General features: G+C 40.6%; 1 protein-coding gene across 22 annotated transcripts in view; it reads right to left on the reverse strand.

The window, feature by feature from the left end:
• Positions 1 to 272: 272 nt before the first annotated feature.
• The window catches only part of SETD5 (SET domain containing 5), an 83195-nt gene continuing 66885 nt past the window's right edge, over positions 273 to 16582 (reverse strand). For 15 of the 22 annotated variants that reach the window (XM_053599026.1, XM_053599039.1, XM_053599031.1 and 12 more), the window contains 7 exons: positions 12177 to 12424; positions 9351 to 9407; positions 7000 to 7470; positions 4802 to 5103; positions 3821 to 3954; positions 3242 to 3330; positions 273 to 2910 (listed from right to left, as the gene is read on the reverse strand). In XM_053599026.1, the coding sequence (XP_053455001.1) occupies positions 2302 to 2910; positions 3242 to 3330; positions 3821 to 3954; positions 4802 to 5103; positions 7000 to 7470; positions 9351 to 9407; positions 12177 to 12424 (1910 nt within the window). In that variant the 3' untranslated portion in view covers positions 273 to 2301. The remainder of the gene's footprint in view (positions 2911 to 3241; positions 3331 to 3820; positions 3955 to 4801; positions 5104 to 6999; positions 7471 to 9350; positions 9408 to 12176; positions 12425 to 16582) is intronic. The other 7 variants (XM_053599045.1, XM_053599042.1, XM_053599044.1 and 4 more) reach the window with 1 other exon arrangement.

Here is a 16582-nt window from a genome sequence, read left to right on the forward strand (position 1 = left end):
ACCAAGGTCAGGAATACCACTCTAGCGCTCAAGCCAATTTTTAACATTCAGTTCCATTACTGCGGTCTTGCCTTAATGCTGGCCTGACCTCAACCATAAAAGGCTAAAGAAAGCTTAATTTGTGTTCCTGACCCCATTGTCGGGGGGAACTCCCCCAAAAAACTTCCACCAAGAGCACATTCTCCTGAATGTGGGTCCATCTTCCCCTTCTCTGGTTAAGAATCGCATTAGGAAAAGCAGGTACGGTCAGGTCACAGAATTGAACAAAGAAATTCTCAACTGTATGATTATTATGGTTAAGAATTTTATTATCAAAATTATTACATCTCTTGTGAAAGTTCAAATGTTACAGCAAGGTGTAAACACTCCACTTGAGAAAGAAGTGATACTTCTTCCCTTCCAAGATTTCCCCCCACCCCCCGCCCCCCCAGAGGTCTGGTCTTGACAGCACCCTGCCCACACAGAGTGGCTGGGGTCTCTGCGCGTGCCAGGCAGGGTGAGGGCTGCCTGCCCGCTGGCTTCCCCCCTGGGTTAATAGCCAAGGGGAGAATGCAAACCCCAGCCCAAATGGAGAGACATTTACATACGTTTTATATAATATACAAAGAAACCAGCATCCCAGGCAACATGATTTCCACTCCCAACGCTCTCCCAGACTGATGGTTTGTGGGGAAACAATAAAAAGAAAAGTACTCTGCTGAGGTCTCAGCACTAAAAAAAAAAAATCTCCCCTCATTTGAGCAAACACCTGATTTCAATTTTGAAAAGTGAAATTTTGTAACAGTCACACACAAAGAGAGAAGACTGTGCATATGATAGTTGTAGAACAGGGTAGAAAAGAAGGGGATGCAAGAGGCTGGGGGGAGAAAGGAGAAAACAAATTAGAGGTAAGGAAGGAGGGAGACTCACAGTATTATCTTGTCCAAAAGAAAAGAAGGTCCACTGCAGCACCAGGGATTACACCTGTCATATATTCACTACCCTACCATGGTTATAACTGAATACAAAATTAGATAAATAAAAACACGCCAGATATTACAGTAAACAAGTGAAAGAAATAAGCTGGCAAATGTATGGAATTTAAAAAGATTGTGTACCCCACCTGGGCTGGCTCCACAGCTCCTCCAGGGGTGTACAACAGGCACAATGCACTGATGGGGAGAAGCCAGTCTGCTCTCATCTCTCTTTCAGAACAGTGTTAGGGGTGTGGGTGGCTTGGTAACTCATACTGGGCCCACTCTCACATAAGCATCCCCTATAGAACTGTGGGGCAGGCCCAAACACAATCACAGTCCTGTCGGTGCCACTCCACAAATCTATCTTCCCACTCTTACCCTACAGTCACGAGTGCGTGCTCCCCAATGACAGAGGCAGTCCTGCTCATGGGATCGTCAACTCCTGATTAATTGAGAGTAGAAATAATAAAATTCAAAGCATTCCCAAACCACTCAGTATCCCTCCTTAATCAAATTTATTGCCCAAAGTTGGTAAGTAGCAGTCCAATCGGGCTATCTCACTCCTCTTTCCTCTTCTGTCTACTTACTTCATGAGTAGCTAAGCTGTGAAGTATCTTGGGAAGAGGGGGTAGGATGGGAACCACTGGAGACTCAGAAATTTTACTCAGACAATCTGCTCCCAAATAATCAAGAACTGACCACAAGCTCTTCTTCAAAGAGCCAGATACCCCTCAGTCAGAGCATGTTCCAAGCTTTACTATCCCTGTCTACTTGTTGGTGATTTTAAGACAAAGGTAAGGAGTATTTTTGGTGGAAACACCTTGGCCAGATATCTGCTTTTGGAATGGTTGCCTTAGGGTAAATGTTTAGATACCTACCTTTCTTCTTAAGTGCATAAGACCCTAACACTACTCAAATGGCTTGGGGCTTTGAAACTGGCTTTTGATTTTTTTCCTTTGAAAAGAAAAAGAATTTTTAATTTAAAAAGATGTCCTCACTGCACATTGTGACTATAGGCTACAGGCAAGGATGGGAGATGGAGGCTTCAACACAACTCATTGCACTTAGAACCATTACTAACCGAAACACCATTTGCTTGTCAACAATGTACCCTTAACAGCAGGGAGAAACTTCTTTATAGTCTCTGCTTCAGACAAGATTTACATCTTTCTCCAAGGCCAGAGGTCAACCACGACTGTAAGTCTTGTTTCTTGTCCACCAGACCCAATCCTCTGGCACCTTGTATCCCCCCTTCCCCAGCAATATGCTCGGCCTAGGTTCCAGAGGCAGCTGGAAGGAAGCAGCTATGGGCTCATTCAGTTCTGTTTGCCCAAATCCAGAAGCCCTAGGAAAGTCCTGTCTGAGTCTTGACTCCTGACCCTTGCAGTGGCTGGAGTCGGTACTGGTGCACACTCCCACCCCCACGGTGTGGGTAGTGCTGTGAATTGGAAACCGCAGATACCCTGGAGGCCTGGTAGGCAGATGACTGCCCAGCACTGGGCAGACTGATAGTCCGTAAGTCTGATGGCAACGACGACCGAGAGTTCTGAGAAAAGGAGGTGGAACTCAGAGTTCCTGTGCTGGACTGAGAAACCGAGTCTGAGGTCGGCGAGTCTGAGGGTCCCTGCAGGGTAGGGCTAGCAGCACTAGAAGGGCAGCTCCTCCGTGGAAGACTGCTGCCAGTGCTGTTTCCAGAATGTGGCTGGCTGCTATAATACCCTGGTGTCCCCGTAAATGGGGCCAACGAGTCTGTGGACACAGGGTGGGCAGGGCTGGAATAGGACGTGGAGGAGAGGGATGACTCTGAAGAACCGTGAGAGGGGGGGTTTCCAGGTCTCAGTGCAGTAGTTCGATAACTGTATCCTGGAGACTGGGTGGGATGTCCTCTAAAGGGGGAGGAGCTTTGCTGAAGGAGGCTTTGTGATTCTGTCCGTGGACTATCACACTGTAGGAGCTAGAAAGAATTGGGAGGAAAAGCATAAGGTGGTGATCAAGTCCCTTAAACAGCTTGTGAATATTTACAGCTTGCCCTACTTCAAAAAACTTCATCTTTTTAACCATTTGTTCTTTTTAGGATACCAAAGGCAGTAAAATGGCTGTCTTTGATAATCTTATTTTCTGGCATAATTTATTACCTGAGGGTGAGCAGACGATGATTTACTTCCAACGCTGCTGAAACTATATGCAAAGACAGCATCTCAGCTGCAAAGAATGGCCAGGATCACAAAACATTTGGAACCCAGAACATACAATTATGCTCAGAGATCAGCAGTTTCTCCTCTCACCTGGTAGCTGTATCTAGAAGGGCTGTAAACGGTTGCTCCTTTAGAGAGTGCTGAGCTCAATGTCTCTGGGCCTTCTGAATCTGCAGGGTCTGGAAGGTAGGTAATAGGAAAAAAAAAATCAACTTGGCTTTTTAGTACAAGTGAGAAACAGCCACTGTTCATTCAAGTTACCAATGCCATCACCAACCCATGCTGCTCTCTTTGTGACAAATCGGGTGAGTGCAGCATGCCAGAAGGGCAAAAGGAGTGGTTAATTATGGGCTATGTTTTAAATGCCTGATCTGCATCCTGTCTCCTTCTTTCTCTTCATCCTTCATCGAAGTGGATTTCCACGACTTTGGAGAGATGAGAATTACAGAAAGGTATCCCTTGGGGAAAAAGAGCAGACAGAGAGCAAGCAATGCTAGATCTTACAAATGTGGTAGCCCAAAAGAGCAAGACTGGGCTGGACCCTAGTGTATGTCAGAGCCCAACTGTGTCAGAAACTGACTCACTTCATCCCAATATTTGGTGTAAACTGTGTAGAGCCTGGCATACATGTCTCTGAACCTGGCTGGCAGCAGAAAGCCATGGGCTCACCTGAGTCTTTCTCTGTGATGTTACTCTCCCACGTGGGCGAGGGCTCTCCTTTTTGGGCCACCCTCACACTGCTTCGGAGGACCTTGGGGATGCTCCCACCTTCTCTGAGTCGTTCTACTGATGTGGGAACCATCCTATAAAGACAACAGGGGGCAAGTTTAAGCCACAGAACTTAAGAGTCAAGAATATGATATTCTCTTAAAACATCCTCTTAAACATTACTTTCTTCAGAAGCAATTTAAAAGAAGTTATTTCCTCCACGTCAAAGTATGTCAGACACAAAAGAGAAAATAAGAAACACTTAAAAAACAAATCAAGGAAAAAGCGGATTAACTTTCTTTAAAAAATGGATGTCAACTTGTGTTTATACCCATTTTGAAATGCTAAATTTTCTCTGTGAAATCATGTGCTTGACACACAGAAGTTTAATAAAAGTATTACAAAAAAATGTCATTTGAGCTTTGTCTTTTCTATCCCAGACTCATTTCTTTAGTCCAAGATCCCTGAACTCTAGTGCTTCATTTTCCATTTCACTCATTTAATCCTCAGTAGTTGCCACCAGCATTATTTATTTTTTTGTTTTCCCTAAACCATACAAGTTCTTCCAATATGTCTTACTGTTCTGTGCGTGATAGCTATGTGGAATACAGACATTCATTAATTCAAGTGGAACTTGGCTAAACTCTTGACTTACCTATTAAGGAAAATGAGAAAACTGAAGAGGCCGTTGTTAGTGCCGACCAAATAAAATAACTCCTCTGTATCCACAACTATACGTCTTCCAAAGGGCTGTTCTGTGGGCTTGTGGTAATTCTTTACTTCTGCAAGCTAGGAAGTTGCAGCTGATGCTATTAAATCAGCTAACAGACAGATGGCACTGTTGGCTGGCTCTCTCAGATCAAGTTTTCCCATAACATTTTAGGTAAAACTAGGACTGATCCTAGAAATATGCTTTCTTCCTGACTGTAATTATGAACTTACCACCTACTGCTGATATTCTCTTGAGGTCTGCAGTGAGATGAAGAAGTGCCTCTGGAATCGGACGGGCTTACCGCCTCCAAATGGGACATAGAAGAATGAGATGGGGAGAATTTCTTGTGTGGGGAAGATGGGGTTCGGGCTGAGGATCCCTGCACACCATGGGCACCAGTGTCAGAAACAGAGTTACTGCTGCCTTGCCCAGCTCCTGCAGACTTGCTTTTACTCTGTGCAGAGTCACCACCCCCACCAGCAGAATTTTCCTTGGCTTCTTGTTTCCGTTTTCGGTACTCCAGCAGGGATACCTAAAAAGGAAAAAAGAAGCAGTACTCTAGCTGGGTATCATTAGTGGATCACTAGTGACAGGGAAAGAGGGAAAGAAGGAACCTCAGAAAACCACTATCCAAGTCACACAAACTAAGTAGGCATCAACCATTATAACTTTTTCAGGTGTGACAGATCTGAGCACAGCTACGTATTTAAGCCAGTCAGAAATTGGTAAAGGGAAGAGAAATTATTTCCAGTTTATACTTTAGCAAGCTAGCTCTAGAAAATCTATACTTGGTGACTTCTCTCCAACCCCCTCTTTACTGCTTAATCCTCACTCCTCCTTTCCTGCCTGCCACAACAGATGCCCCCTTCCCTGCCTCCCCTAGCACACCTCCCCTTTGCTGTTGCAACACGCTGTGCTTATACTAGCTATAAAACCTTTCACAGTGTCTTGCTTGTTCCCTGACTAAGCTACAGGTTCTGTGAGGGGCAAGTCCAAGTTTATTTGGGTCCAGCATAGCATTTAACCCACTGCTAATAAGCAGGTGAGTTGTTAACATACTACTTAGCGGATTCCAACTCCCATGGCCACCGTGCTTGCTCATATTTGTTTCTGATGGTCAATGCTATTCATGCAAGTCTTTAAAACCCATTACTATTTTATTCCAAATTATCTGTCAGTGTTTCCTCCTTTTTCTATCCTCTTGAAATGCTCAATTTTTGGTCCAAATATAAAATATAACAAAAATACGAAAAGACAAATCTGTATATGTATTTTTAATATGTAATCTTAGAAAAATTTTCATAATAAATAATAATGTATTTCATTGTAAAGAAAATATAAAAAGCCATTAATGCTACATTGTGATGAGGATATTACAGCTATTTTGCCATTAGACTATCTTATTACACATAGGACATTTAGCATCCCACACGCAGTTCAATAAATGCCACGGCAGTGTGACAACCCAAAATACTCCTATGCATTTCCAAATGACCCTAGTTGAGAATGATTAATACAAAGAAGTACATTTGGGCACTGTGGTTTCTAGATCAGGATCACTTATAAGTGGTGTCCCAAACTGTTACCAAGCTCTCTATGACAGGCTTTGATCATCTCTCTCTGGACTTAACTCCTGGCTCTCCTTGCCGTCCACCTGATACCAAAACAACATTCAACTGACTGCATTCCTTCTGCCTGCCTGCGGAGTGCCACATATTTACATGTTCTGCTGCCTTTACAGTAACATACCTCATCTTGACCTCTTGCCTCTTCTCAAAGCACCCTCTACATATCTGACTAGGTCAGGTCCCCCTGTTAAGGTGTTATCACCGCATGTACGCAACTTCTTTAGAGCATTCATCACCATTGTTACTTATTGATGTAATTACTTGTTAAAGCTTAGTCTCACGTGGTATAAGCTCCCACAGGGCAGAACCTGGGAGGCAATACAGGATGGTGATAATTAAGAACATGCAACATGGAATCAGACAGACCTGGGTAGTGTGTGAACTCTTCTATTTATTACCTGTGTGACCGTGGGAAAGTTACTTAACTTGCTTTTGTTTCATCATTTGCAAAATGGGAAATTTTCTACGTAATAGGATTATTGTGAAGATAAAATGCATTTAAAGAGCTTAACATAGTGTTTACAACTTGGGAAGTGCTAAATCATAAGTAATTACTATTCTTTTTCATTGCTTTAACCTTTGAATTGCCTAGCAAGTACACGGCACATTTATATTTGCCAAATATTTATAACATTCATGAAACTGCATTAAGACAATCTGTCTTTCACTGGATGTAGCAGAGACTATGTCTTATTATTTATCTAAGAACAGTGCTAAACACATGGCAGGAACTTGTTAAATGTCTAATTTAGTTGGTTAACATTCTTCAACAAGGGGCCCATGTAACATGTAACACTTACCTTTTTCCTCTGTGGTGGGTTCTGGGGGGCAGATGGGACTCCCTCACAGGCTCTTTCGCCACCAGGTGACATGGATCCACGAGAGAGGTCTTTCATAAAACCATGTTCATATCTGCTAGAAAATCCTTCTGCAGGAGAACAATATCCCCCATCCAAATGCAAAGGCTTCCTGTCTCCCACTAGAGGAGAACCTCGATATAATCCATCTGCTCGAGGCATAGCGTTCAAAGGGGAGTAGGCATACATCAAGTTGAACTCTGTTCGAAATGCCTGGTCTGAATTTCTCACAAGGTTCTGATGTCCATCTCCACTCCTGCTTGGGAAACCAGTCTCAGAAGTGGGCCCGACGGAGGGATGAGGAGCCAGGTCAGAATGACCTGAGTTGAGCAGGGAAGATCTATCAGCACAGCTGTTAGTGTTGGAGTCAAGATATCCTACTTTTGTCAAATCCAGGTCTTTTCGGTGACAAAGCTGAAAGAATAAAAATCAACGGAGACATGGGGTAGGGGAGACAGGAAAAAGTCAAAGGGCAGAAAGGAGAGGAGGGGGGAGGGACATAGGTGAACAGAAAAAAAAAAAAAAAGAGGGATGAAGGTAGAGGAGAGAAAGCCATTATCATCGGTAAAAGTCCCACATCACAAGTGTGTATACAGGCCAGATTACTAAAAAATCCCGGCCTTTCCCAAATTGCTTTCACGTCTTTCCAGATGGGAATACTGGGAATATCAGAATTAGGTAATTGGCCAAATGTGACTATTTTGCCTGCTTAGCCTTTCATCGGGTTTGCTGAGTCACCCTGTACTACACTAAGGGATAAGTGGTATATTTAGGGATTTACCTGAGCCCCGTGAACACTACAGAGGTGAGACTGGTGTCTTAACACAACTGGCTCCTGGTATTATTCATTTCTAAATTATTATCGATGAAAGGTGGGGGGAGAGGGAAAGGTGGAGGAAAGGAGAAGGCAGACGGAAAGGCAAGTATTTAAGTTACTGGTTCAGTAAAGGAGGATGGCATTAAAGACATCAACCAACCAGTTCTTCATTCACTTTGACTGTTAAGTAGGTGTATTTCTCATAGAACTTTCTAGCCACTCAATTCTTCTTTATTCTCTAATGTATGTCAACATATCACAAAGACCACTACTACTCACCATTGCAGAGATTCTGATATGTACCAAAAATAAACTCCACCTACTATCTGGTAATCAGAAGTTCTTAATACCAAGATTTTCCATCACTAGGTCACCTATAGCTAATTCTCTACAAAGAATGGTACCAGAAACCTAGATACCACACCATGTCAGTCTCCGTTTACTCTTAGAATCTTTAACAACTGAGGTCAGAAAACTTTACTTACCTAAAAATTCAGAGTCAAAACACCTAGAAAATAGTATACTAGGTGTAATACAACTTTTTCCAGTTTCACGCTGACATATAAAATCCTACTGATTCAGAATCTGTCACTAAGTTTAATCCTAACTTTTTATTGGAAGTGGGTGGGATTAAAAGTTCAGTTAAACCTTTCTGAAAGACTAACTTTGTCTTCAAGACAAAAAAGGTTCCCGTGTAGATTCAGAGTTAATCATTACTAAACTAGCAATAAAATCTGAACTTAACATCTCCATAGCAGCAGTGTTTCTGAGAGAAGCACAGAATTGATATCCTAAGAGATATCACTTGTACAGTACCATATTCCATATCCCAAACCACTGCCAAATGGTGGCCTGTCACACAAAGCCAGGGATTGATGCAGTTTCCTTGTGTACCCAGTAAGAAGCTACAGAGAAAATGTAAGAGCTGAGAGAATGATTTTCTCTTCCTAAAGAAGCAGCTCAATCTATCAACCAAAGCCCAAAACATTTGGTTATACAAAGCTGTCAGATTAATCCTAGAAACAGGCGTAAGTCACTGCCCAACTCTTCCAATATAAGCTAACCTTTCTAACCTAAGGTAATAAATAACAAGAGACGGCTCCTACCAGCTTTGATTCAACCTAATTTGTTAACAAACAGACCTTATTTACAAGGTCTCCTACCACATTCAGCATCCTTTGAACTTGACTTCTAGATTCTATTCTTCTTTAATAGCAGCCACCCCCTCCCCCAAACAACAAAATCCAACCCCACATACATACACACACATACACACAGAGCACTACTTCATTTTCCTCCATCTACAGTGATGGTCCTGCAAAGTCACAGTCACGCAGATAGATTCATTCAACTTATCGTATCTGATTGGCCACCCTCCAGCCCGTTACCCCACTCACTCGGACCCCCATCCCTCCCCACACACTCATACACACTCACTCTCAGCCTCCAAGTGTGATTGAGATGGTGTGATAACTACCTCGGGTGACAGGGACTCGGGCCTATGCGCAGGGGAACTCTCAGGGGAGGATATGTTCTAGAGGAGGGAAAAGCATCTTGTTATTCATCTACTCGAAGTCAAGAAGCAAAACAAAACAAACAAAAAATAAAAGCAAGCATAGATGTTAGCCACAACTTTTTTTCGGGGGCAGGTGGTTGCTTAAGAATGCACAGGGGAAATGTTTAATTAACTGCAAAACTCATCTCAGTGGACAGCATGACTTGTTAAAATGCTTCCTGGTATCGTTGAAAGCATTTAAGGATAAATTTGTTATAATGTTTCATGCTATAAGTAAACGTCTCAAGCACATTATCAGGAAAAAGTTAGATTGGTGAAATTTTATAGTGTTATACTTTTTTGTATTTTAAAGTTTAGCAACCTGTAGCATTTGTTATTGAGGGACACCCTACCCCTTATACATCCTTGGAAGAACCTCATTCCTTCACCCCACACCTCTTCTGATTGTCACATTTCCTTAATTCTCTTACATGCCCCTCAGGTCCACCACTACTATCCAGGGAGACATATGCATGCCGAGGGTTGTTGACAAGGCTAGGCAGATGGCCAATCCTACTGAATGGTAGTTATAAGAAATGGGAAAAATGGAACCCTAGCTCACAGGCTAGATTTGTTCCTTGCCATAATCTAACTGAACTTGAGCATCCCTACCAATGTAGGGAAAAGAAAGTGCATACGTATACATCTTAAGTCCTTGAGCCTGCCATTCAGGGTGGCAGGCTGAGGGTCCCTAATGTAGTGGACCCTGGATCACTGTGGCCTGGGAGCAGATCTACACTGTGCTAAGAAAAATGAGGCTGCTTCAGCATAGCAGAGTTTTAACTAGGCATTTTATCTACCAGAGAGGGGTGAGCAGTATGTGTGGCTAGGCACGTGTGTGAAATGGGGAGTGAAGTATGGCTCTCAGGGCAGGAAGAGAAGGGGTTACTCTGGTGGTAAAGAGAAGCTAACTAATCTTGCCCCCTTTCCAACGCTGCTTTCTCTCTTTCTAGATGCTTCCTTCTACTAAATCAGCGGTTCTCAACCTGTGGGTCATACTGTATTTAAGGGTTGCAGCATTAGGAAGGTTGAGAACCACTGTCCTAAATCTTATTTTCTTCCACTGCTTACCTCATCTTTTTCCTGAACACTTTCATGCATTTAAAGTAACTTTCCCCAAACTAAGCTAGTCTTCACTTATGACACCTTTTTATTTTTTTGACATTTTCCTATGTGTCATAGTCTTTGATGGAAGAAAGGCTCCCTACCCGTCTGGACTAGAACACAGAAGAGAGTGTAACATAGAACACTGGGCCTATTACTAGTTAACAGAATATTTTCTTTCCCATCTGGTATTCTAACATTATACTTATACTATTCATCACTAAAATGGTCATTAATTAAAAAAAAAAAAATGAAAATACCTTGTAATTGCATAGTGTTTCAAAGTTATCCAAAATGCTACAAGGGATAGAGAATGTACTCAGTTAAACCTGCTTATTTTAGAAGGTAATGTACCTTCTAATCTTCATATTTCACAGTTATAATAAAATCTGCATTGACAGAACAGGAAACTCTATTCGTATAATCTATTGCTCTCTAGTGAGATTCCTCTCACATCTTACTATAATAGCTCTAGATGTTAACTGAAAAGTCAATTGCAAGTAGACAAAGTTAAGTTAGAGAGGCCTAAATCAGATGTTTCATTATCTTGCTAAAAAGAGGGCTACAAGAAATCTGGTACAGAATAACTTCCCTAGAAAAATCAAATATGATCAGGTTTTTCCCCCACCCAGAAAGAGGTTTATTCTAAAAATAAGTTAATACGGTCTAGATTTACAAAATACAGCTCCACTTTCAAAGTTGTTAGCTACTTTTGTGTTACTCATGTAAAAATCTGGGTATTTTTAATCCTCACATTCTCATAAATACAAAATTGGGAAGATGAGATTGGTGAGATCATTTACCTTTCTCAAAAAAACCCATTTGGAGAAGTGCAAGCTGGGGGCAGAGTTGAGTGTTTAGTGGTCAGAACAAATTCTTCTAAGCAGGAAGAGACAGTATCTATTTAATTAAATTAGAAACCAAAGCAACGTGTAATAGGAAAATTTTTAAAATATTCTAACCTGCTGTCACCCAAACCTGAATACTAAAGGGATTCAGAAATACTTTTTGAAACAGTTGAGGCAGACACTTCTAAATTAACTCAAAGAATGAAAGTCAATGCTTGTTGCTAGCTTCTTATCTACTTCTCATTCGTAACATATTATATATAACAAGGAGTGAAAGTAGCCTGGAGTGGGAAAAAGTCCGCATTCACCATAAACCATATTCCAATGCGTTCTACATCTCTGTTCACTGAGGCCACAATGAAAATACCGAACAACCTGGGACAGACACGTCACTTATTTAAAGGCCTAGAAACAGAGACACAATCAATCAGCAGAATCTGTTACTACTAACAGTAGCAGAGGCAGCTAGAGGCCTATTTAGTCCAAGGTATACAGTAAAGATAAAGACAAAGATCTAGCATGCTTACCACCTAGAATTACGGAGACTGGTGGATTACATGCAAAGATAGATGAATGGGGTCTGTGGTAGCACTATTCCTATTCTGGAATTATAGGGGCTGCCAGGATGAGAGGCTACCAGGTTAACAGGCCACAATGACCCTGAGGTTTCCCATTCTCCTGCTAAGATGGAGATGGAAGATAGTAAAGAAACATTTGGAATGATATTATATTTGAAATGAGGAGGTACAATGATGATTTTCACATCTGGCACTCCCGAACACCAAACCCAAATCACCTCGAACTGCAGAGGAGTGTTGCAGCGACTAGCAGTAGTAAGAGATGTGATTGGTGAAAACATGAGGCTATATCCATTTCGACACTCCTCTTCTCCTGGGTGAGATGGACCAGGTGTGGCCAGCTGGGGGCTCTTTGAGCCTGAACTGGGAGGGGGTGGTGTGACTGGAGACAGAGGTCGAAGTAACTTGGTGACATTCTGCTCCATCAGATATCGAGACTTCCATTTCTTTAATGGGCTCAACAAGTCTGTGAAACACAAAGCTTGGATGAGAGTTTGAAACCACAGCTTAATGGAAGGCTCTGCAGTAAAGCCATTTATCACTAACCTACAATGACTTTTCACTCTTCTTTGGCCTCATCCCCTTATGTTATCTCCTCAAATCAAACCAAAAGCCCAAAGAAATTCTTAATTGCCAAACTTAAAATAACTCTGAAAATACCCTGTCCCTCAGAGAAACTCCAGATGCATCAAACAATCTTACTATCTTGGAGCTATTAATCTTTCAGTGCAAAATTTAAACATTTCTTTTACACCAAGTTTCTAAAAATCTTGTATGTGTGTTACTTCATCAAAATTACCCTCTACTTGCCATATCACCAATTAAAACTACTTGGAAGCTCCATCTCTTTAATCTTCTCATATATATGTGTCCCTTTGCAGCAGCTTTCTATAATGCTCTTATACACGAATCCCTGATCCATATCTAGCCCCTGATGTGAGGAGTGCTAAAAAATGTGAAATAATTTTTATAAAAACTTCTCCCAACCATTAAAAAAAATCTAGGCTGGCACTCCTTTTCTTATTAGAATATCCTAATTTCTAAACTTAGATTCACCTAAAAAAGAAAGACTACACTGTCTATTTTAGTGACAATTCAAGCCAAGGTAGCTATCTCAGTTGATTCTCAAGAGGAAAAATTTGCTTTTATTCATTTGTAGTTAAATGACATTTCTTAGTGCCTTCTATATGGAAATCAATGAACTGGGTATGAGTGGGGCACTGGACTTGCAAACTTCTAATAGAGAAAATGTGTGAAACGTTTAATATTAGCATGATCAAGAAAGGCAATCGCATTCCTAGTGTCAGTAAAAAATTAGTGACATTTTCTAAGTGATTATTACATACCAAGAACTACACTGTGTGCTTTATATGAAATACCTGATTTAATTCCGAACATTCTACAAATCAAGCACTATTATTTATCCAAATGTTAAAGGTGAAGACTTTGATGTGTGAAGAGTATTAAATACTAGGGAATCTCCTTCTCATCTACCTTCTTAATCACTATGTTAAATACCCCAAGGCTTGATGGACGGATTACACCTTATTCCAGGCCCACAAGGAAAAGTTTTGGGTCAGCAGGTCATAATCAGAGCTGTGCTCCAGGAAGTGAAGAGGGACTGGATTAGGGAAGTAGATGTTTAAATGGAGAGGGGAGAATAAATGCAAAAAATACTAGAGATGCATAATTTATTTTCTGATAACTCAGAATTTTTTATTTTCCTAGATTGAAAGTATATTCACATTTTTCTTTTGTTCCAAGTACTACATTTTCTTTCTTCCTTTAAAAAAGTGCCTAGGCATAAAAACAAACATGTAATTCATGGCTTATATTCAGAATAATTTTTATATATTTCAAGAGTCCTAAAACAACGAATCTTTTAGAAGACCTCTGTGCTGCTAAATCCAACACTGTGACCAAATGTCAATTATGTAGGTGATGAGGGTTATGGCAAAAAAGTTAGAAAATAGCGATGAAAAGTGCCACCTGCATCAATGTACAAGGCACTCATCTAACGTTTATTTACTAAGTTACTTATTATTGATGTTACAGTCAACAAAATGACCCGACATTTGCCCTTATAAAGTTTATAGGCCAAATCAATAGCCTCATATTTTTTCTATTTTATTTTTTGTATAAACAATTATCAAATTTATTGTGGTCAAGTCTATCCATTGTTTACTGTTTTTCTTTACTTTTACTCAAGTAATTCACAGGATTATATAAACACAGACATAACTTGAAATCGCATCCACAAATAAATGCACTGCTCATTTCCTGGTTTATTTTTATCTAGATGCCTTTTTTTGGTTTTGTTTTTTTTAAGAGACAGGGCCTGGCTGGAGTGCAGTGGCATGATCAGTGCAACTGGGCTCAGACTCCTGGGCTCGAAAGATACTACCACCTCAACTTCCCAAGTCCTGTGGTGGACTACAGGTATATACCACCACACTTGGCTAATTTTTCTATTTTTTGTTATACAGACAGTCTTATTATGTTGCTCAGGCTAGTCTCCAACTCCTGGCTTCAAGTAATCCCACTGCTGCAGCCTCCTGAAGTGCTAAGCTACTATGCCCTGCCCAGACGCCTTCGTTGAAGTGGCCTCACTAATTTCTTTCTTACCCATGCTGCTCAATAACTATCTTTTCACTCAGAAATATAGTAAAATGCTGTGACTATATATATATATATATATATATATGTATAAACACACAATTCAGTTTCTAATGGTTGCATGATATCATAAAACTCAACTAATTTCAGTATTTTTCAATTTTTTTGCTATCATAAATATATCCCAATGACCATTAATTTTATTTGTACTCATTTCTGTATTTATTGCAGTATTTGTTAGGATAAAAGGCTACGTGTATGATTGTTAAATCAAAAAATCATCTACAGGCTCGGCACCTATGGCTCAAGTGGCTAAGGCACCAGCCACATACACCTGAGCTGGCGGGTTCGAATCCAGCCCGGGCCCCCCAAACAACGATGGCTGCAACCAAAAATTAGCCAGGTGTTGTGGCAGCACCTGTAGTCCAGCTACTTGGGAGGCAGAGGCAGGAGAATCGCTTGAGCCCAGGAGTTGGAGGTTGCTGTGAGCTGTGATGCCACAGCACTCTACCCAGGACGACAGCTTGAGGCTCTGTCTCAAAAAAAAAAAAAAAATCATCTACATATGTTAATTATGCATTTATTCTTATGAGAACTGCCTGCCCTTCAGCCTGCATTCTCCAGGGGTGTTAATCTTTTTCTTGATTTGCAAGGCTTTTTAAATAAAAAGAATAGTAACCCTTTGACAAAAATGTTATAACTATATTTTCCTTATGGTTGTTTGTCTTTCAACTTATTTACAAGTCATTGCTACACAGTATTTTATATTTTGATTTAGTCAAATGAACTAATCATTTCCCTCATTTTCTGCCACTGGTATCAAATCTTTACTACCACACCCCAAGGCTATAAAGATGCCAGCCTATTTTTCCTTTATCTCCATGTTTAACTTGTAATTTACATTTTAATTTAAACGGAACATATTTTATTTTTATTTTTTTGAGACAGAGTCTCACTATGTCACCCTCAGTAGAGTGCCATAGCGTCACGGCTCACAGCAACCTCAAACTCTTCAGCTTAAATGATTCTCTTGCCTGGCACTCCCATGTAGCTGGGACTATAGCCACCCGCTACAACGCCAGGCTGTTTTTTGTTGCAGTTGTCATCGTTGTTTAGCTGGCCCAGGCCAGGTTTGAACCCACCAGCCTTGGGGTATGTGGCTGGCGCCAGAATCACTGTGCTACAGGCGTTGAGCCAACAGAACGTATTTTAGCAGAAGGTAGTGATTAATCTACCCTTTTCCCACACCAAATAGCTAGCTTAGCACCTTCCAAAATCTTTTGTAATTGTAGAATTATAATTTTCCCACTGATTTGAAATATCGTATTTATCCTATTAGATTCTTATACATACTGCATCTATTTCTGAATGCAGTTCTGTCCACTTTTACTATCATACATGGAAATACATGTATCCATACATGGAAATAATATTTACATTCTTTCTAGTAAACTGTTAGGACAATTCCAGTTATTCTACTCTAGTGCTACAAAATACTATGACTATTCTAGCAATGAACTGCGGTGGAAATAATTCATCGCCCATGTTCATACTACTCCCCCAAATCGGGATTTTAAATGGTGTTATATAAAATTCAGGAGTAATGTGGGGGAACCTTCTCATTCAGAAACATGGCATGATCTTTCAGTTACTCAGCTTTGATTTACATGCTTCTACATATAGATATGCCACACTTATAATTAGGTTTATCTCATCTCTAATGTTCTCTAGTTTTTGTTATTACTGGAACAGAACATATTTCTATTAGGTTATCTAAACATTTACATACTCATGTTATATCCAGCTACTCTGCCGAACTCTACCAGTTTTTCAGTTAGTTCTCTTAGCTTTCCTAGGTAGATGATGACTTTATTTAGACATACATACATCCTCTCTGCCAGTATCTTAAGTATTTTGGTAATAATTTTGACTAACAATCCCAGTAAATGTTAAAACAATGGTAATCGAGAAATAATTAGATAATCCATTTTCAGGTTTAGCCAGATTT

This window comes from Nycticebus coucang, chromosome 8, assembly GCF_027406575.1.
Source record: "Nycticebus coucang isolate mNycCou1 chromosome 8, mNycCou1.pri, whole genome shotgun sequence".
Taxonomy (NCBI): Eukaryota; Metazoa; Chordata; class Mammalia; order Primates; family Lorisidae; genus Nycticebus; species Nycticebus coucang.